Raw genomic sequence first — 23,086 nt, 5'->3', positions numbered from 1 at the left:
CATTTAAAATGAATAAATTTAGCTGTGGGAATTTCTAACATGAGTTTCTAACATTTTTATCCAAATACTGTTAGGATAAAAATATAAGGAAGGGCAAAAAGAAGAACATTAGATCCAAAGAGTAGTCCAGGTCAAGTTACCCATTAATACATAATAGGCAATATGCTCTCCATCTCTGAATATACAGTAAAATCTGGGAAAAAACCAACCTCACAATAGGGAAGAATGGAATTATGAACAGTTTACCTCAATAAAACACATTCCATCCTTTGAGAAGCATTGTGGCATATAGGATAGAGTACCAATTTTGGAGTCAGGAAGACCTTGGCTTAAAAGTTACATACAATGTGTGAACATGTCCAATATACTTAACTTTCTGGTAGCCCCAGGCAACTATCTAACGTTAAGATGAACTGCTGACCTGCATTAATAGTTTCTACACCAGAAGTTCCCTACAGTTATGGAATAAGGATCGCAGGATCATATATAGATCTAGACCAAAAAATGAAACAAAAATTCTGTGATTCAAAACTTAATAGAGTGCAACTGATGGGAAGGAGAAGGAAAGCTAACATTCCAAATGGTATCTTAAGGATAAAGTATTTATTTCATATCTTGGAGATATAAGGGTTTAAATTCATTTGAATTATCTCATCATAGTGATGATCTCTAGAAAAATCTGCTATCCCAATGCCCAGTAAAGTTACTTGTTTGTTTTTCTAATAAGTTAGCCTGAAATCTATATTTCAAAATCAGTGGTCTACTATATTCAGATGAAGATACCTGAATATCTATCTTCCAAACAGATAGGGACTATCCTACCCATTTCTGAAACAAATTCAACACAAGAAACCACCACCAATAATAATATAATGCTATAAGGTTTACTGAACATTTCACTTTACTCTCACTGGATCCTCATAACAATTCTGTGAGGTGGGTAGTTCAGTTATTCCTATCTCCATTTTATAAACATGGAAAACAGGCTTTGAGAAGACAAGTAACTTGCCTATCATCGCCTAGCTAGTAAGCGTCCGCGGCAGGATTTCAGACCAGGTTTCTTGACTCTGAGCTCAGTACTCCATCCTGCATGCAATTTGATGAGGGTTTATTTAGAACAGAGATTCTTAACCTTTTGGTGTCACAGATGCCTTCTCAGAATAATATTTTTAAATGCTTGCATTTTTAATGCTTAAGAATACAAAGGAAACCAAATATTTTTAAATGTTTAAGATTACAAAGGAAACCAAATTATAACAGTTATTAAAATGTTATTTTTAAAAATGAGTTCTGGGTCCCAGGTTAAGAACTCCTGACTTAGACCCTGCTCTGTACAAGGCCCTGCATTTTGCTTTAGGAGTACAAGGATGAAAAATGACTTGGTTCTTTCCCACAACAAGCTTGCAAATGAATACAGGATAAGATTAGGCATATATACGAATAAGTATCATTCAAAATAGAATGTGATAAGACAAAAGAAACGATCTACACAAAGTGCTAGGAGAAATATAAAGATGGGGAGGATCATAAATAGCTTCACAAAGGAAGTGGTAGCTAAGCCAACACTTGAAAGAAGGATTTCAGCAATGGCTAAGTGGAAATATTGGGTGCAGGCACGGGGGTCGACCTGAATAAATGCAGAGAGGCAGTAGAGAACAGGAACTCATAAATAGGAATGGATTAAAATAGCACTGGAAAGAAAGGCTGAAGGCAGATTGTGATGAACCTTAAGTCACCAAGTTAGGAAGCTTGTGTCTGAACCTACAGGCAACAGGGAGCCACCGAAAGTTTCTGAATAAGGGAGTACAAGGATCTAGTTTATTTGGCACTTGCAAGAATGATGGATGGAAAAAAGACTACAGTCTCAGAGATCACTTAAGAAGCTATTATAATACAGACTAGGCAAGAGTTGTGATAAGAGCACTAAAAATAGAGAAGGACCAATTTAAGAGACATTGTGTGAGTAGATTTCTAGGATTTGGCAACTCACTGGCTGTGGGAGATGAAGAAGAGGAAAATAAACAAAGATGATGCTATGGTGCAGGAGCAGACCTGCACAACTAGGCATTAGGTAGGGGCCAAAATGAAAATAGGCTAAACTTCTTCCAGCTGCAGATAGGTTTTTAGGGGCTCACTTTCCAAGTGAAGGTAACTAAGGACTGATGATGGTTGGTTAACATGGGTCACGTGACAAACAAGAGAGCGCACAGTGGCGGGCGACCCAAAATCCTTTGGCGGGCTACAGGTAGCCTGTTCTAGAGCCTGAACGTTGTGCAGGTATGGTATAGAGCCTTGGTGAACCAAAAGACAGTGGTGTCATTAATAAGACAGGGAAGGTAGAAAGAAAGGCAGGTTCAAAGTGGAAAAAGATGAATTCATTTTTGTATACACTGATTTTGAGGTGCCAGTAGACTATCTGGGTAAAGATGTCCTAGCAATTAGGAAGATAAAACTGGAGCTCAGGTAAGAAAATCAAGCTGGACGTAAATTTGAGAAGCAGCTGCATTTAAAGAAACAATGCCTTTGGAAAAGACAGTGGTCCAGATTCCTGCTCCAACGCTTACGTGAGACCTCACCTTGATTTCTCTAAATCTCACTGCCTCATCTGTTAGATGGGGATAATTTTATCACCTACTTCACAGGCGTGTTTTGAGGATCAAATAAAAGAATCACATAAAGTGGGTGTTATAAACTTGAAACCTCGGTGGAGCCAAGATGGTGGCTGGAAAGCAGGGACTTGCGTGAGCTCCCCACCACGTCCCTCCAAAAACCTATAAAAAATGGCTCTGAACAAATTCTAGAACTGCAGAACCCACAAAATAGCAGAGGGAAGCAGGGATCCAGCCCAGGACAGCCTGGATGGTCGTTGGATGAGGTCTATCGCGCACAGAGTGGAGGGGAGTGGAGCTCAGCGTGGTAGGCAGCAGGACCAACCAGACCAGGAGCCAGGCAGGACAGGCCCTAGCACCCTGAATCAGTGAGCTACAGCAGTTACCAGACTTCTCAACACACAAACACCAAAGACAACAGAGAAGGTTAGTGGGAAAAGCTGAGGGGGATAGAGTTCTCGGTTTGGCCACCGCCCCAGGGGCAGTGGGGGAGATGCAGCTACAGAACTACAGCTGTACTTACTTCTGGCCCCAGGCCCACATGTGGGAGGAATTAAGTGGTGGATCAGAGTAGGAGTGCAGAGCCTGCTGAAGATTTGCATCAGGTCCGGGTTGGTGGTTTTTGAGGAAGGAGGAGTGCTGCGCTGGCAGAGGTGCCTGTATAGAAATAGCTATGAAATCAACGGCGCATCCTCTCAAGCTTGGAACAAAGTACTCTTTGCTCTACAAGCAGTTGTACCCCGACGAAAAACTCAAGGGTCAAGTAAGTTGGCTGGGAACATGGCCAGGCAGCGAAAACACACCCAGATTCAGTCTCAGACTTTGGAATCTTTCTTTGGGGACAAAGAAGACCAAAACATACGGCCTGAAGAAGTCAACAAAGTCCAAGAGCCTACAACAAAAGCCTCCAAAAAAACATGAACTGGTCTCAGGCCATGGAAGAGCTCAAAAAAGAGTTGGAAAAGCAAGTTAGAGAAGTAGAGGAAAAATTGGGACAAGAAATGAGAAGGATGCAAGAAAACCATGAAAAACAAGTCAATGACTTGCTAAAGGAGACCCAAAAAAATACTGAAAAAGATATTAAAGAAAACAACACTTTAAAAAATAGACTAACTCAAATGGCAAAAGAGCTCCAAAAAGCCAATGAGGAGAAGAATGCCTTGAAAGCCAGAATTAGCCAAATGGAAAAGGAGGTCCAAAAGACCACAGAAGAAAATATTAGCTTAAAAATTAGATTGGAGCAAGTGGAAGCTAGTGACTTTATGAGAAATCAAGATATTATAAAACAGAACCAAAGGAATGAAAAAATGGAAGACAATGTCAAATATCTCACTGGAAAAACCACTGACCTAGAAAATAGATCCAGGAAAGATAATTTAAAAATTATTGGACTACTTGAAAGCCATGATCAAAAAAAGAGCCTAGATATCATCTTTCAAGAAATTATCAAGGAGAACTGCCCTGATATTCTAGAGCCACAGGGCAAAATAGAAATTGAAAGAATCCACAGATCGCCTCCTCAAATAGATCCCCAAAAGAAAACTCCTAGGAACATTGTCGCCAAATTCCAGAGCTCCCATGTCAAGGAGAAAATACTGAAAGCAGCCAGAAAGAAACAATTTGAATATTGTGGAAAAATAATCAGGATAACACAGGATCTGGCAGCTTCCACATTAAGGGACTGAAGGGCTTGGAATTTCATATTCCAGAGGTCAATGGAGCTAGGATTAAAACTAAGAATCACCTACCCAGCAAAACTGAGTATCACGCTCCAAGGCAAAATATGGATTTTCAATAAAATAGAGGACTTCCAAGCTTTCTCAGTGAAAAGACCAGAGCTGAATAGAAAATCTGACTTTCAAACACAACAATCAAGAGAAGCATGAAAAGGTAAACAAGAAAGAGAAATCTTAAGGGACTTAATAAAGTTGAACTGTTTTGTTTACATTCCTACATAGAAAGATGATGTGTATGATTCATGAGACCTCAATATCATAGTAGCTGAAAGGAATATGCATATATATATATATATGTGTGTGTGTGTGTAAACATATATATACACATGTGTGTGTCTATGTGTGTATATATGTAGGTATACACACACACACACACACACACACAAAGGGCACAAGGTGAGTTGAATATGAAGGGATGATATCTAAAAAAATAAAATCAATTTAAGGGATAAAAGAGGAATATACTGAGAGAGGGAGAAAGGGAGAGATAGAATGAGGTAAATTATCTCACATAAAAGTGGCAAGAAAAAGTGGTTCTGTAGGAAGGGAAGAGGGGGCAGGTGAGGGGGAATGAGTAAATCTTGCTCTCACTGGATGTGACCTGAGGAGGGAATACCATACACACTCAATTGGGTATCATACCCCACAGGAAAGAAGGAGGAAGAAGATAAAAAAGGGGGGATGATAGAAGGGAGGGCAGACGGGGGGAGGAGGTAATCAAAAACAAACACTTTCTAAAAGGGACAGGGTCAAGGGAGAAAATTCAATAAAGGGGGATAGGTTAGGAAGGAGCAAAACATAGTTAATCTTTCACAACATGAGTATTGTGGAAGGGTTTTACATAATGATACGCATGTGGCCTATGTTGAATTGCTTGCCTTCTTAGGGAGGGTGGGTGGGAAGAGAAGAGGGGAGAGAATTTGGAACTCAAAGTTTTAAAAACAGACGTTCAAAAACAACAACAATAAAAAAAGTTTTTTCATGCAACTAGGAAATAAGGTACACAGGCAATGGGGCACAGAAATTTATCTTGCCCTACAAGAGAAGAAGGGAAAGGGGGATGGGAGGGGAGTGGGGTGACAGATGGGAGGGCTGACTGGGGAATGGGGCAACCAGAATATATGCCATCTTGGAGTGGGGGGAGGGTAGAAACGGGGAAAAAATTGTAATTCAAACTTTTGTGAAAATCAATGCTGAAAACTAAATATATGAAATAAATTTTTTAAAAAATGGAAAAAAAAACTTTAAACCTCTCTGTAATTTAATAGTATCTGTAGAAAGGTGATAGATGAAATCATAGGACTGGATGAGATTGATAATGGAGAGTAAGGGTAAGGACAGACAGAAGCTTGGGGGAACCCATGCTTGGGGGGTGGGGGTGGGGATAGGGTTAAAATTACCATCAAAGAAGACTGAGAAAGAACAAGCAGGTAGGAAGAAAACAGGGAGAGAGCCATAACTGAAGAGTTAAGGGAGAGAAGACCCTTCACGGAGGAATGGGTGAAGTGCTCAACAATGTGAAAACACCACATAAAGGGTAAATAACTAAGAAGATGCCACCATCCTTGGCAGAGAAGTCATTGGAGAAAGAGTACTACAAAGCAGTAAGAGAAATGCAAGTCAAAATAAGGTTCCACCTTAGAAGCAGTAAACTGGCCAAGATGATAAAAGATGGTGACAGTCAATACTGGCAGGACTGTGGAAAAAGACAAGTATGCTAATACGTTAGTAGAGCCACACCTGAATTGGTTGAAATATTCTGAACTATTCAAATGTCTCCCTAGTAGGCATATCCCATAGAACTGTCAATGACCAAAAGAAAGGTCCCACGTACACCAAAATATTCAGCACGTTCTGTGATAGCAGAGAACTGGAAACAAAGTGATGTGTACCAACTGAGTAATAACTAAACAAGTTATAGCCTATGAATGTGATGCAATATTACTATGCAATAAGAAATGATGAATATGAAGAATACAGAGAAACCTCATCACATGAATTAGTGTAGAGTGAAGTAAACAGAATCAGGAAACAAATATGCACAATGACTACCTCAGTGTAAAGAGAAAGAATAAATAAAAAGGGAACATGTAAAGAATAGAAAAGAAAGTTTAATTTTAGCAAGCATATCTGACCATAAAAACAAAATGAAGAAACTGTATCTCCCCCCCTCTTCTTTGATAAAGGGGGGTTCTGGGGTGGACGCGGCAGACTTGGTTGATGTGTCAGGTTAACTTTTCTAAATTTTTTCTTCTCTTTTTCATACTCTGTTAAAAAGGATGGCTTAACTGGATAGGAAAGGGGACAGGGACATAGTCAGGAAACAAAAGAGATGTAAAAATAAAGACATTTTTAATAAAGATTCATTTAAAAAAAGAAGTCATTGGTGACCTCCGTTGTGTTGTTATTGTTGGTGTTCAATTGCTTCAGTCGTGTCTGACTCTCCGTGACCCCTTTTGAGGTTTTCCTGGCAAGGGTACTGGAGTGGTTTGTCATTTCCTTCTCCAGTTCATTTTACAAATGAAGAAACTGAGGCAAACAAGGTTAAGTGACTTGCCCAAGGTCACACAGCCTGTGTCTGAGGCCAGACTTGAACCCAGGAGGATGAGTCTTCCTGACTCTAGGCCCAGCACGCTATCCTTTGAGCCACTTAGCTGACCTTTGGTGATGCTGAAGAAAGTTTTATCAATAGAATGGCAAACTGCAAGAGTCTGAGGAAAAAGTAATTGAGGATAAAGTGGCAGAGATACTACTCCTAGCAAGAAGTTCAGTAATAGTTGGGATAAGTTAGGAAGTTAGCTTGCGGGGTTAGCAGAGTCAAGAGAAGATTTTTCTTTAGGAAGACGCTACAAAGAGCTGAAAAAGCCAACAGTGAGAAGTCAAAGATGAGGAACAGAAGGCGAAATGATTCATGAAGTAAAGTCCAAGAGGAGGTGAACAGAGATGGTATCAAAGGCACAAATGGAGGGTTAGTCTTGGAATAGAAGAAGAACACCTCATCTTCTCATAAAGGGGTGAAAGGAGGTGAAGACTGATGAATACATAATGAGGTTTTCTGTTGTGAAAGAACAGAAAAGAGGTAGTTCAAGACAATTACCTCAGTTTTTGTAGAAGAGGTGATTTGCTGAAAGTGGGGGAGAAAGGTGGAGGGAAAGGGTAAAACTGGGAAAAAAAAGTTTAGAACAATTACCATGGGAAGTGTGATAATGGGTCAGTAATTTTTTAAAATGTTGTGCTATGGATAAGGACCAAGCTGAGATAAGACAACAGTATCTGCAGTGAACCCAAATTAGGGATAGTTTCATGACTTTGTCTAACAGGCAAAAATCACATCATCTTAAGGAAATAAAGTTGTATTTTCATCTGGGTTCTTTATTTGTTTTTTGGCTAGTTGGTTTATATATTTAGAAAACATCCCAATTTCTTTTATCTAGTAACACAATTCTAAAAGTTCGTTCAACCTGAGACAGTGGATTTACTATACAATTCCGATTGTGACATATAAATTTGGAACCTTCCCTAGGTGGCAAATCTAGGTGTGGTTCCATATGCAGGTCACTTGAATCACATGGGAAGCACAAAATCTTTTCAAATGAGATGATTTAAAGAGAAGAAAAGGAAGTTACTGCCTTCTCAATGATTCTATGAACAGATCTTTTCCATGGTCTCTCATTTCTACCACTAGAAAAGGTAAAGAAGGTTCACAGCTCACTTCTGCTCTTCATTCACTGCCCCTTTATTAACATCCTTAAATTCAGTCAATTTCAACTAAAAACTTTATACAGACAGGGGAGGGGAGGGGAAAACAGGGAAAGATTTGTGGCTGCATGTTTAAGAAAGAAGCTGAATTCATCACAATGACAGGGGAGAGTGTTGGCAGAGATCTGAGCTATTTATTCTTTTAGGAAAATCCTATAAAGAATGACACGAGGAAGCCTCTATCTGCAGTCTTGTTCATCACACTGGTGAAGAGTCTGATAACAGATGTATGCAGTAGCGTGATTTAGTGCCGGGAGCTGGCCCCTGATGTGTATTAATACAGCGGCATAGCGGAACGCACCTCTCTTCATCACTCATTTCTATAAAAGAGGTGGAATCTGAGATGGCCCGATGTTAGGCAGAGCAAGCCCATTTGTTCTACTGACTGATGGTGCGGGCTTGGGCTGTGTCCTTCACCTCTATGGGGCACTCAGGTTGCAAAAAAACAAGAAAGAAAAGAAAAGGAAAAAAAAACTCACTGAAGCAAGACCTGGTCAACAAGTGAGACAAGAACTAGACTCCAAAAAAGAAAAGGTTTAAAACACATCTCATTTAATTTCCTTCTGTTTGGGTATTCCTCACCTTAGACAAGGCCCTGAATTTTTAAAACTCTTACCAACCATTCTTCTCCTACAAAGGATAAAATACTAAAAATAGAAAAGATGGATGGACAATAAAAAAAAAGAATGAAGTCACAACAAAGATGAGAGAAGAGATGCTGTAAGGCACTAGTTGCTATGGGAATAGATGAGAGTATATGGGATAGGGATAGATTAGAGTGTATGGGTGATCGTCCAGGGGTAGACACTAACTCTATTAGTCCTTTGACTAACACTCTTCAGTTGGCCAAGTATGAAACACTTTTAACAGTCAATTGAAATACAATAGAAGAATAGTAAAAGAGGTAAATTTCTGAGAATGAAAAGCTTTAAAATGGGAAGTCATTTGTGGAAGGAAGGAAGGAAGGGAGGAAAGAAGGGCGGGAAGGAGGAAGGAAGGGAGGGAGGGAGGAAGGAAGGAAGCAAGGATGGAAGGAAGGAAAGGAGGGAGGGATGGAAAGGCCCTTATTTTTCTGAGGCCCACCCTCCTCCTAGTCATCATTTGCTGCTCTGTAACTTCATTTGTGATTCCCTTCTTCATGGTCTTCAGATAAATCTAGTAACAAATGACATATTCCATTTAATATCACTAAGAAAGGACTCTAGAAAATTTTAATTTTGATAGGTCCTGAAAGATTTGCCTCCTTTATTTTTCAAAAGCAATGCACTCTTAAGTGGAATAAAATGACATTCAGGATTATTTTTTGGCTCTACATTTTTTTTCCAATTTTTTTCTCCAAATTCCAAGGAGAAACAAAAATATGACAAATTCCCATTGTAAAATGCACGTGACTGTAAATTTTAAAACGGGCTTTTCTGACAGGCAAGATATTACAGTTCTTCCATTAGTGAGCTTTCATTATAAATACTTCAAGGAACCATGATTTCATTGGAGAGGATACTTGTTTGACTAGTGTAGATCACATATCCTTTATGCCTTAGGAGAAGGTCTTTCTTTATGAGTTCTTCTGATCAAAAAAAGAGAAAAAAGATCCTGCAGTCAAGCTTCTAGAGATAAGACCCCAAGACCTCACTCCACTCTGCATGCCTCTTCCACGTTAGGTTTATCACCTCCAATCTCATCACCATGTGGCTAACTCAGGCCTTAACTAACACCACTTCCCTTGGCCTCCTCTCCCCTGGGGGATGCAGTACCAAATTCCTCCCAATGCCTTCCATTACAGAGCTCAGAAACTGAGCTTTGGGGCTCACTCCACTCTGCACCTGATGCTCTGCCTGGTTTCAACTGCACAGAACAAGATGGCTCCATACCAATAGCCCATAGTGTCTCATCTACACCGCCCCCCCCCAAGACTACATCCCCACTTTCCTGACTCCTTTTGCGTTGTCCTCTCCCCCACCACCATGAGAACTCTTTGACGGCAGGGGCTGTCTTTTTATTCATTGTATCCCCAGCACTTAGCACACTACCTGGCACACAGTGGATGCTTAACAAATGTTTACTGGATTGGACTGGATTGATTCACAGTCTAAAGCTCACCATTAACCACAAACGTTCCATTTCCACAATTAAAAAAAAACTACACTCCCTTATCGGATCATAGCCTTCCATCTCTTCCTATGCTGAACCCCTCATAAACCTCTCACTCATTGGTCCTCACAGAAACCTTCAATACCTCTACCCCTCAGTATTTTCTCTGGCTATCACACTACTTTGACTTCACATCTCTCCACTACCAACCTCAACTCTATAATTATTAACCAGTTCACCTCACACTATCTTCTACTCTCAAATCCCTTGATCCACTTATCTCTTATCACTTACTGTTAATGCTTCGCCAACACCAACCCTGGATTATTCCTTCTATCTACCTCCTCTACCCCCACTCATATACTAAGGAACAGCGCTAGAGGAATTCATGTAACCATTACAAATAGGTCCATTACAAATTTATGTTATCTAATTTCAACTGGGTCATCACTGCTGTAAAAAAAAAAAAATCTACTCCTCCCAACCTGATTCTCTATGCCACTTCCAAAGCTATTCCAAACCTTCTCTCAAGTCTTCCACGCACATCTTCACCTTCCCCCCCTTTTCAGCTGAGGACCCTGTCTCATATTTTACAGAAAAAACTGAAATCATTCGCTCACTCTTCTCCCCCTCCTTTTCTCTTCCTCTCAAAACCCTTGACCATCCCCTACTGGCCCCTTTAACTTTAGTCTCTGATAAGGTGGTCCTTCTCATAAGATCAATCCCTTTATATGAGCCCTTGATTACATCTACTCCAATCTTCTCCAGAAGACTGTCCCCTTAGTCATTTTCTCTCTAATCTTCAGTCCTTTCCTATCTACTAGTTTCTCACCTAATAGCCATTAAGGAAATGCCTGACTCTCCCTATCCTTAAAAAACTTTTACTAGACTCTATTAATTAAGGCCTTTAATTTATTGTTCTATATTTCTCTTGACTTTCTAAGCTAAACTCCTAAAAATAAAAGCTGCCTACATTCATGGGATAGCTAAGTGGCACAGTGGAATAGAAGAAGGCTCAGGTCAGAGCCTTGGGATGCATCCAAAGTTAAGGGCTATGATTTGGGTTATGCTCCATCAAAGTAGACTAAGAAGAAATCAAGACAAGCAGGAGGAGAATCAAAAGATAGCAATGTCACAAAAAGCCAGAGAAGGCACTCATGAGAAAATTGTTAAAATGCTACAGTCAGTCAACAAGTATCTATAAAACTCCTACTATGTAGCCAGCAATATGCAAGCCCCTGGGGGTACAAAGGGGGAAGAAAGGAAGGGATGGGGGAAGGAAGGATCCAAGGAAGGAAGGATCCTTGTTTTAAAGTATGAGGACTGAAGAGCAATTATCAAGTTTGAAAGTCATCCCTTCAAACAAGGATTCTTTCCTTCTTTCTTGTCTTTGTATTCCCAGGGCCTAGCACATTGCTGGGCACATAGTAGGAACTTAATATATACCTGCTGACTGACTGATTGACTGTAGCATTTTAAAACATTGACCACTCTCTCTTCATGGATACCTCTTCTCCCCTCTGGTTTTTTGTGACACTGCTGTCTCTTGATTCTCCTCCTGCTTGTCTTGATTTCTTTTCAGTCTCCTCTGATGGAGCATAACCCAAATCACAGCCCTTAACTATGATGCATCCCAAGGCTCTGGCCTGAGCCCTCTTCTGTTCTCCATCTATACTCCCTCACTTAGTGACATCATCAGCTCCTATAAATTCCCATGAGAAGACTACATGATCCGTAAGTCCAGCCCTAGCCTCTCTCCTGAGCTTCAGTTCCACACCACCAATTAAGCTGTCTACTAGACAATTCAAACTAGATATCCATTCAGATCCCAAACTCAACATGTACAAAAGACTATCTTTCTCCCAAAAAATTCAGCTCTCCTATATACTTCCCTGTTACAATCCAGGGTACCAACATTTTAACCTCAGCATTATTCCCCTGACTCCTCTGTCTCCCACACTGTACATATCCATTCAATTTATTTCCACCTTCACATCTCTAGCATCTGACTTCTTTTCATTTCTCCCACAGCCATAACATTATTAGTTCAAGCATGACTTCCTTGGGCAATAATAGTCTCCTAAATTGTCTCTGTACCCCCCAATCTCTCCCCATTCCAATCTATCCTCCTCATAGCTACCAGTGGTTTTCTTTAAGTGTTACTCTCCTACTCAATAAACACTAGGGGTTCCCTACTGTTTTTAGGATTAAACTCCTTTGTCTGACCTTCAAAGCCCCACAAAATCTGCTCCCAATCTACATTTCTAGACTTATTAAATATGATTACCTTTCCCTCACTCTATAGAATTCTCAAATAAGCATTTTTGCTTTCCCTCACAAATGATACTCCATCTCCCACCATGCCTGGGACGAACTTCCTCCCCCTCTGCTTTGTAGAAACGTTTAATTACTTCAAGACTCAACTCAAGTTCCACTTTCTATCATGCAGCCTTTCCTGAATCCACTGCTAGTGTCCTCTCTCCCAAACTAGCCTGTATTTATTCTGCATATACTTATATGTGCACATGTTTTCTCTCCCCAAAAAAATGTAAACTCTCTGTAGGCATAGGTTCTTCCACTGTAGTCTCCGTATCCTCAGCACTCAAGTGCCTCAGGGTAGGCACTTAAATGCTTGTTTACCAACTCTCTAAAAAAATTTTGTAAATTATTAGGTGCTAACGTAAATGTAGGCTATTACTATCAGGTTGGTCCTAAGATGGCTGACACAAATCTATCATCAGCCTGTAATTAAAACCTTCCTGGGCTGACAGGATCTGCCAAAACTGATGTTCAGAATCTTTCAGAAAACAGAGTCATTTCCAGGTCTAAGTAAAGCACACTGTACCTATTAAGCAAACAGTAAAGGCACAGACCTTTAAACTATCCCAATTAGTTAATCCCTCCACCACAACACAAATATTTTATCTATTGCAGAACACAGTGGGAAGACTCAGAATCAAATCCAATTTACCTGCAGTTGAGCTGGACAGAGACGCTGTGGTCATAGGTTTCCGTTTCCTCTTTATGTCCCTTGAACATGGTGGTCCCAAGTGTACATTTGCCTGTCTGCACATGAGAAAAAGAGATAAAGGCTCTATCAACTTATAAATTAAAGCAGTTCTTATAATGCAAGATATTAAGTTCATTTACACTGGAAGCTTAACACTTGCCCCCATCATTTCACTCCCTATTCAAAAATCTTCAGTGATTCCTTATTATCTCTAGGATAAATGCAAAGCCTTCAGCCTCAATCTGACTACCACCTTTCCCAATTTTTTTTCATCTTCTTCTCCTTTCACACAAAATTCAGCCAACCCAGTCTATTAACTGCTCCCTAAACTCACCACTCCGCCTTCTGCCCTGGAAGCTCTTGCAAAGGTTGTCCCTTTTCAACTCTCTTAGGATCTCTAGCTTCCTTCAAGACTCAGGTTCATGTAACACCTCCTGTGAGAATCCTTCCTCGATCTTCCCGAGCTGTTAGTGAGCTCTCTCTCCTTAAGTTACTGTGTATTTATTCATCCTTGTTCTTAGGGCATTTTTTCATTTCCATTTCATACTTTTTTTGCCACCATTTAACACAAAATGCCAGGCCCTTAGTTAGTGCTTAATAAATGCCAGTTGATTGATTAAACTGAATCATGGAACATGGAAAAATTTGTACAGTCCTTCTGCCAATTTTAATCAAACTTCTGCCTAAGACCATTCAGAATTAATTGAAGGTATTCCATAACTTCACCAATAGTATACATTTATCCTAACTTTACCACCTGACTTCAGAGTACCAGGTATACAGTATTCATTTTGAAATAATAATGTATATTCATGAAGATTTTAGGTATAAGAGCTAAAGAGACAAATGTTCTAAAATCATTAATGAAATACCTATTCTCAAATGAAGAAACATAAAAAGTTTAATGCCATGTGAACACAGGAATTTGCTAATATTGTATCAGTAGTTACTTTTAACCCCCCTACCTCCAAATACATGCATTTTTTATCCTATTATAGACCAGCAGTTAAATAATATTTTTTTCCTTTTTAAAATTTTTAATTAAAAACATTAGTTGAGCCTGAAATTAATAGGATGCCAATCAAGAGAGGTGATTTGGTAAGCCACATTTGGAACACTGTGTTCAATTCTAGGTGCTACATTTAATTAAGGACACTGACAATAAGAGGAGAACATCTAGGATGATGAAGTGACTGGAAATCATGACCTATGAAGGTAGAAGAAATTAGAGCTATTCAGCCTAAAGTTGGGAAGCCTGAGGATAGTGGGAAGAAGGGAAGGGTAATGGCAGATGATACTTGTCCTGAAGAATTTCAAAGGCTTCAAAGAATTTCAAGAAAAAGGTATTAGATTTACTCTGCCACTCACTACTTGTGTGAATGCAGACAAGTCACTTTAGTCTCTATGGGCCAAATGAGGATGCTGGACTGGATGGCCTTTAAGATCCCTTTCTGTTGCAAATGTATGGTGAACTAGATATTTAGAACATCATCCCATATCTAAGGTTCAGTGCTCTTTCCCCTGTGATTGGAAGCTCTATAATCCAATCCCAATTTGTAGAATCCTTCCACCTACCAAAAGAATCTCTGCCAAAGACCAATTTGGTCTTTTTTTTTCTGTTGGTTTTTGCCAAAAGACTGCTTGGCTTGGCTATCTGACTTGCAGACTGTGTACTCTAGAAACTGCTTCTATCTGTCTAGCTTAGCTATCATGTATCTCTAAAACGTATTCCTTGCCAGTTGGCTTACTGAAACATTTGTTCTCTTTGCTACTTGATTGAACTATATCTTTCTCTACAAAAGACTACCCTTTCACTATTGACCTTAAATAATATTCCCAAGCAGTTAACTACAAGCAGAAAAAATTAAGGAGGGCTAAAATAAAAAAGGTAGTAATCTGCATTTTCTCCAAACACTTTTCTGATGTTCCTGAACTGGCCATTCTTTATAACAGTTAGTGAGGCCAATTGGTTTAAGCATATGATAGACCTGGCCACTCTGAACAAAGGGAGAGAAATTATTATTATTATATACCACATAATGTAACGTAATATAATTAAATTTTCTATATATATATATATATATATATATATATATATATATGTTGAGAAAGAGACAGACAGGGATAGAGACAAAAAGAGGGAAACATGGGAAGAAAATGAGGCTTGAATACTATGGAACTGCCAAATATATATATTTATAGCAAAAACACTCCTCAAATTTTAAACTCTTTTAAAGATAACATCCCAAAGCCAATTAAATTATTAAAAAGGTTCTCAACACAATTTAGAGTACAGTTAATTTATTCAACTGTCATTTATTTTAAATATTTACTATCTGCGAAACATGGTACTAGGCATTAGGGGATGATTAATATAAAAATTCATGTTGACATATCACTAAACTTCATCAAATGCTTTCCCATAACAATGCTTTGAGATAATTTCAAATATTACTATCTCCACTTTACTCGGAGAGAAGCAAGTTGCCTCTCAGCCACACGAATTTATAAGTCAGAAGAAAAGCTTGACTCAAAAACTAATGTTCTTTCCACCAGAACAAAATACTCCCCACCTACAAACATACATGACATTAAATAATACTGAATAATCTTTCTGGAAATACCTTTGCCCCAGATTCTAAGACCCAGAATAACTTCTGAGTCCTAAAGCAAACCAAGGAATAAAGCTTCATTTTAAAAAAGAGGCCATATAATGGACACGAATTTAGAAAATATTCCAAAATGGGAGGTATTGGCCCTTTAGTTTTTATTTAATTTTCTTTGCATCTTAGAAACACAGGCTCATAGAGCTAGAGCCGGAAGGAACATCGAGAAACGTCTACTCCAGCTTCCATTTTGTAGATAAGGAATGTGAGGTCCAAGTAGTTTAAAGAAGACTTGTCTAAGTCACACAGTGCTGGAGGTGGGATTTGAACCCAGGTCTTCTGATTCATTCTGAGCCAGTGCTCTTTCCACTGTACTACCTGATTCCTGTTTCAGCATCTAATGATGTTACTGAGTGAAAAATTCAATTTAACTCAGCTCAAACATTTATCAAACACCTACACAGGCAAAGCACTGGAAATAAAGTACTTGTTTTGGGTATTTTTTTTTGAAGCATAGTTCCTGAACTTAAGGAGCCTACTATCTAATAGGAAGGATAAGACATACATGCAAATAAGTATGAAAAAAAGTTGAATGTGAGAGGAACATAGGATAAGTCCAGACGGACTGGCATAAGAAAATGTGAGGTAGGGGCAGCTAGGTGGCACAGTGAGTAGAGCACCGGCCCTGGAGTCAGGAGGACCTAAATTTAAATCCAACCTCAGACACTTGACACACTTACTAGCTGCATGACCTTGGGCAAGTCACTTAATTCCAACTGCCCTGCCTTCCGTGCTCCAAAAAAAAAAACAAAAACAAAAAAAAAAAAAAAAAAAAACGTGACGTAGAAATCACTTTCAGAAGGGAAGAGGTAGAAAGGAGATTGATGAAATTTGGGGAAACCTCCTACAGATTGTGACAACGGCTTATTTCATAGCTGAATAAGGACATGAAGTTGGACTGGTGACTTCCCTAAGGAGGTGGCAAACCTCTCTGGAAGAAACTATTTGGCCATATAATTTGCAGAATAAAATTAAGCTACAAAAGCAATAAGTAAAATTCCGCACTTTAAATAACTGCTTTAGACAAACAGCAAAAAACAAATGACAGGATGAGTGGTGCAGATTATTAACAATTCATTGAAAATGTACACACACACAATATTTATATTTTATATTTGACTCCAGGAAACTGAAGATCAGGTGAGCTATTAAAACTGCATTATTGCTTAGGAAAGTAGGTACCAGATGACTGTATCTCTAGGGCAAGTACGTACTTCTGAAGAAAATATTTTGGACAAATGTGCTTATTTATAGTACCAACATCAGCAAAGAGGAACTAAAATGACTTTGTTTTTTAGATTAAGAATAAGAGATGTTTTGGTCACTTCTAATGATAAAAAGTAGCTTATATATATTCACTATGCCAAGGTACCTTGGGCATTGTTATACCGTTGTTGTTTTTAAAGCCAATAATTTTGGAAAAGTCATTAAAAGAACTCATATTTTGTGTCAGAAGAGAAAAGGAGCTTACATACCCACACCAAGATACCTGTAATTATGGCTACTATCATGAATAAACTTGCTTTTCTGAGGACCTCAATACACTGTTTTCTTTGTTGACTTATCTTCAACATCAATTAACATTTATTTTTAGCACTAAGTAACAAACATTACAGTAAGCATCGGATTCTTATTAACTCATACACACAGAAGGATCTGGGCCTAAGACACTAGGAGCAAATAAGAAAGGAAAACTTTAACAATTAGAGAGGTACCCTGTAACAATAGAAAAACACTTGAACGGTATTCTAGTTTATTCAAATTTGACCCACAGCAGTCTCTAACTACAATTCACTTATTCCTAAAATCTCTCTATAAATAGCCTTTTCATGTTAGTGGACACCAAGTTCAGATCAGGGCATGTCATGGACTTGATTCATGTCACCAACAGAATCTGAATAATTCAAATCTATGAAATATGGAATGATGGGTTTTTTTTCAGTCATGTCCAAATCTTTGTGACCCTTTTGGGGGTTTTCTTGACAAAGATACTAGAGTGGTTTGCCATTTCCTTCTCCAGCTCATTTTACAGATGAGAAAACTGAGGCAAACAGGGTTAAGTGACTTGCCCAGGGTCACACAGCTAGTATGTGCTAGTAAGTGACTTGCCCTTGCCCAGGGTCACACAGCTAGTAAGGTCTGAGGCCAGATTTGAACCCAGGTCTTCCTGACTCCAGGCCCAGCACTCTATCCTTTGAGCCACCCAGCAGCCCAGCTAGCTCTCAAACTTGCATTCTAATGGAAGAAGATAACACATAGAAAAGGGAAGAGGGAAGGGACAGGGACAAGCATTTATTAAGTGCCTACTATGTGTGAGGCAGGGACAGGCAGGGCTCTGTGGACAGAAAGCTGGACCTGAAGTCAGAAAGATCTGAGTTCAAATTCAGTCTCAGACACTTACTACCTGTGTGACTCTTGGCAAGTCACTTAACCTCTGCTTGCCTAAGAGGCAGCTGAGGTGGCTCAGCGGATAGAGTGCTAGGCCTAGAGTCAGGAAGACCTGAGTTCAAACCCAGCCTCGGACACACTGAGCAAGTCACCTTAACCCTGCTTACCTCACTATCCTCATCTGCAAAATGAGCTGGAGAAGGAAACAGCAAACCATTCCAGTGTCTTTGCAGGAAAACCCCAAAGGGGTCAGATACAACTGTAAACAACAAAGTGCTTTGTTTTGTTTTTTAAACGATGATATATTCTTATCTCTTCAAGTGAGCAGTGAGACTTTGAGCAATTCAGGGTGGCTACTGAAGTTAACAGAAAACATGCACCCAAAGCATTTCAGAAATATACAGAAAGCTCAAACCCTTTTCAACTATATCACTTCTTGATCAAAGCCAATTACCAAATGTTAAACAATTTAAAGTCTGTTTAAGGTCCTGAAATGTTGCCAACACATTATATATTTCTATTTCCTTCTTCAATACCTCTCCTATTATAATTTAATCCAATAAATAATTTAATGAATGCACTACTTTAATTTAAATTCTTAGGTGAGCTATGCCGCAAATATTTACCAAATGACCACTGTATCTCTCTACCCTCATGAAGCTTAAAGTTTAGAAGAAAATGAGGTACATGTATGACATATACACAGTTGTCTATGTTATAAAATGATACATGGTTAGCATATTAAAGAAGTACAAACTACTTTGAGTTCAAAAGAGAGAAGCACCAGTGGAAGACAGGAAAGTATTCTTAGAGAAAGTAACATTTTAGTTGTATTTTAAAGGATAAAAAAGAATTTAACAGGCAAAAATGGGGAAGACCACACTTCAACTGTAGATAATAAAATAATAATAATAATAGCTGGCATTTATATGGCACCTTAAGGTTTGTAAAGTGCTTTACATATATAATCTCATTTGTTAACAGTATAGAAGAAAGCATGGTATCAGGAAAGCAAAGAGAATAGTAAGTAGTCTAATTTGGATAGTAAGAGAATGAGATAGGGCTGTAATAGGAATCTGAAACTTCCTAGGCAGGCAAAAAGGAGCTATGTGAGATTTTTTTTTTAAGCAGAGGAGGACTTGGAGAGAAAGTGCAATAGAAAGAATACTAGACCTGGGGTTCAAATATGAGCTCTGCCACTGATTAGTGGTGACTGCACCTCAATTCCTCAATAGTGCTTGCACTACTCTTCGCCACATCAGGCTATTTAAAGAAATAATCTTGTAAGTTGTAAAGTTACATTCAGTCGTGAACTTCTTATTGATATGATCAGGTCTGTGCATTATTTTAGTAGCTGTACAGAGTATAGACAAGAGAAAGAAAACATAACCAGGGAGACCTGTGAAAAGGCTATTGCAGAAAATAATCCCTCAAAAGGAGAAATCATATGTGAGTTACCTAAAAACAGGGCTGTCCAACCTTTGGTTTTTATCGAAACAACAGACAATACATTCTGATTTGCCATCTTAGTGAGAGCTCTGCGGGAGCTCAGCTGTTTACTAAAGCATTTATGTAAATTTCTATGTTTGTAGGCAGGCCACACTTTGGACAGCCCTGACCTAAAACAAGCAGAGTTTCGTATTCAAGTGAGCTCACTCAGCACCTCTCTCTACCAGTCATCACACATTTTCAGCAAGAGCACATGTAAATAATGGATAGGGACCCCGAAGCTGCGCCCCCAGGAGTTATATAAGGCAAAGATACAGGTTAGCAACCTCCACGTTCCCCAATAAGAGGAGGCTGAGGGCAACTTTGTAGACCATCCTTGGGAATCTACTCATCAGCAGGGAAGGAGGGATCAGGAAGTGACAGAATAAAAAAAAAGGCTGAAACACCAAAAATTTCAAGAGAAAAAGCCTAAATAAAAGCCCAGCTACACAGACAAAACAAGAGAAGATCCTAAAACCATAAGGAAGAATGAGTAAAATCTTAAAGAGAACAAAAGGATCTCTTAATAGATATTATTATATGAAGGAAGGTGATGCACCAGTGCCTGATAAAAGACTCCTGCAGGCTCCTCAGAGAACATGGAACAAGAAGAAATTCAGAATGGTTCAAAAGGGAAATAAAATCTACAAAAGAAGAAATTAAGAAAATAGGTGAGAAATTGGAGCTTTCGTTAGAGAATTTAAAAACACAATTAAAAGATTAGGAAAAGTGCATCCAAGATAGATATTACCTCTAAAGAAATGAAAGATTAACAGATCGAGAAAACAAAAATATTCAAGGAAAATTTGAGAGAAGAAAAACAACAGGCAACAGTATTAAAAAAATATATGAATTCCATACAAGTCAAAGTGATTGACCTTGAAGATAGGATGAACAGAGATAACTAAAAGATTGAAGTTCTCCCAAAAGAATATGACAATACCATAACACAGGAAATAGTGCAAGAAAATTGTCCAGAACTTGTGGATACAGATAACAAATTGTCGATTGAGATATACCAGATCACCATGAGGAAAAAAAAGGAAGAAAAAAGCCCTGCAGTTCAAATGCTAGAGAAACAGTGGTTAAATTTAATAATGTCAAAAATAAGCAACAAATTTTGCAAGCAGCAAAAAGACTTAAATATGAAGGAAAGGAAATTCAAATAATACAGGATTATTCCATAGCCACAAAAAAAAACCGCATAATAAAGTGGAATCATACATTCCAAAAGTACAGGCACCAAACAACCCCGCATGACATATCCTGCAATCATTCATTTTAAACAAAACAGGCATCTGAGGAATTTCTGCAAAATAGAAAAACAAAAGTGAGAAGAATATTCAACTTACAAAGACCTCAAGCAACTGGGATATAAGAAAGACAAGTAAAGCTATCAAGGAAAGAACAAGTAACAACATCTCCTATTTGGAGGTTTGAGGGGGAGGGGGAAGAATGAACAGTAGGGTGAGAGAAAGGATAAGGAGGGATCATCAAAGGATAAAAAGGCTACAACGAAGACTTAAATAGAACTTAAAATATATGAGAAAAGAAGATAAACAAACATCCAAGGATTAAATCCCATGACAGCTGCCCCTCCTCATTACAGGTGAATCTATGTCTTTTGTCTTAGCAGAAACAAAGTTGCTATAGGAGGCTGCATAAGTAAAGGAAGGAGAAGTGTGGGACAGAGGGGAATGAGTGATATACCCTAATTCCATGAGAAAACAGTGAAGAGATGGTGATTCCTACAGTCTCTCAGCAAGATGGGGTGCTGTGAATGAATAAGAGAAGCAGCAGAGGTGAGGGACTGAGACTGGGAACTATAAAGGGGTATGGCACTGAGGAGCACGCCTCTCCCATGGGGATTAAGTATATGTCTGGATTAAAACATGGAAACTTCATGATGAGTTTAGTCTAGGGAAAGTGTGTGCATTAAGAAGCAACCTCCTCACAGACTATTTTGTCTTCATGGGCAAGCTCCTAAGAGAAAATGGCACCCAGAATAGGCAGGGAAGGGTGGGGTAAGTGATCTTAAACAATTAAACATGTGATAGCATGGCCTTTGAGAAGGAGAATGATCATGGTGAGGGCTTGCCTGAGACTGACTCATATGATCCAAGACCTAGGGCGATTTCTACTACACAGTAATGATTCTGTTGAAGAGTGATTCCCTCATGAACTGGTTCGGTTAAGAGTGAGACTTAGCAGAAAAAAAGGTAGGTGAGATTTATATTTATATTCATAAAGACAACAACACAGAAACAGGTTAGAAGAGGAAGCTCACTAATGACTGATCCTTTATAACATAGTATGGTCTAGAAGTGCTATTCTCTCTTCATCCCTACTTCTTTTTATCATTTCCCTTGATACGCTCGGTCTTTTGTTTTTCCAAATGAATTTTGTTATTTTATCAAGTTCTATTAACCCTTGGTAATCTGATTGGTATAATATTAAAAGTGTAGATTAACTTTGGTAGTACTGTCATTTTTATTACATTGGTGCAGCCCATTGATGACACCGAATATTCCTCCAGCTATTTCTTAAAGGAACACTTCAATGGCAGCTAGGTGGTTTAGTGGATAGTGTCAGGCCTGGAGTAAGGAAGACTCATCTTCCTGAGTTCAAATCAAGCCTCAAACACTTAATGGCTGTGATCCTGGATAAGTCACTTTACCCTGTTTGCCTCAGTTTCCTCATCTGTAATATGAGCTAGAGAAGGAAATGGCAAACCACTCCAGTATCTTTGCCAAGAAAACCCAAAAGGGTCACAAAAGACTATAAAAAGGCAAAACAAATTTTATAATTGAATCTATGCATGTCTTTTGTATACTTTAGTAAATTGATCTCTAAACATTTCATGCCTTTTGGTATTATGTGGGTCAGGATTCCCCTTTTTATTACTGCTTCTTTGATTTTATTATTATGATATGGAAGTGCAATTGATTTTTGAGGGTTTATTTTGTAGCCTGCAACCATGCTGAAGCTATTGCTTCAATTAGCAGCTTTGCTGATTCCCTAGCCAAGTGTATCATATCAACAAGTAGGGATAATTTTATCTCTTCTTTACCTATCTTTATGCCTTTAATTTTTTTCTCTTGTCCTATTGTTGTTTCTAGCATTTCTAGAAACATATCAAATAACAGTGGGACAATGGGAACCCTTGCTTTACTCCTTTATTTACTGGAAGAGGTTCTAGTAAATCCTCATTGCATATCTTGCTTCCTTTTAGTTTTAGATAGGTGTTTTAAATGACATTTTTTTTTTAAAAAGAAAAGGTCCTTCTATACTTTGTTGAGTTTTTTTTAAAGCAAAAACATGATGTGTTTTGTCAAAGGC

The 23,086-nt window shown here is 38.7% G+C and overlaps 1 protein-coding gene across 3 annotated transcripts in view; it reads right to left on the bottom strand.

Moving 5' to 3' along the window:
* Positions 1-23,086, bottom strand: part of GPATCH2L (G-patch domain containing 2 like) — a 71,672-nt gene that overhangs the window by 6,089 nt on the left and 42,497 nt on the right. For all 3 annotated transcript variants that reach the window (XR_005008979.1, XM_036735773.1, XM_036735772.1), the window contains exon 9: positions 13,167-13,261. Coding sequence is in view for 2 of the 3 variants with exons in the window: in XM_036735773.1 (XP_036591668.1) it covers positions 13,167-13,261 (95 nt within the window). In the remaining variant the exon portion in view is untranslated. The remainder of the gene's footprint in view (positions 1-13,166; positions 13,262-23,086) is intronic.

Source organism: Trichosurus vulpecula, chromosome 8, assembly GCF_011100635.1.
Source record: "Trichosurus vulpecula isolate mTriVul1 chromosome 8, mTriVul1.pri, whole genome shotgun sequence".
Classification (NCBI taxonomy): domain Eukaryota; kingdom Metazoa; phylum Chordata; class Mammalia; order Diprotodontia; family Phalangeridae; genus Trichosurus; species Trichosurus vulpecula.
The sequence above is the reverse complement of the archived record's forward strand: the minus strand, read 5'-3'. Positions and strand labels throughout refer to the sequence as shown.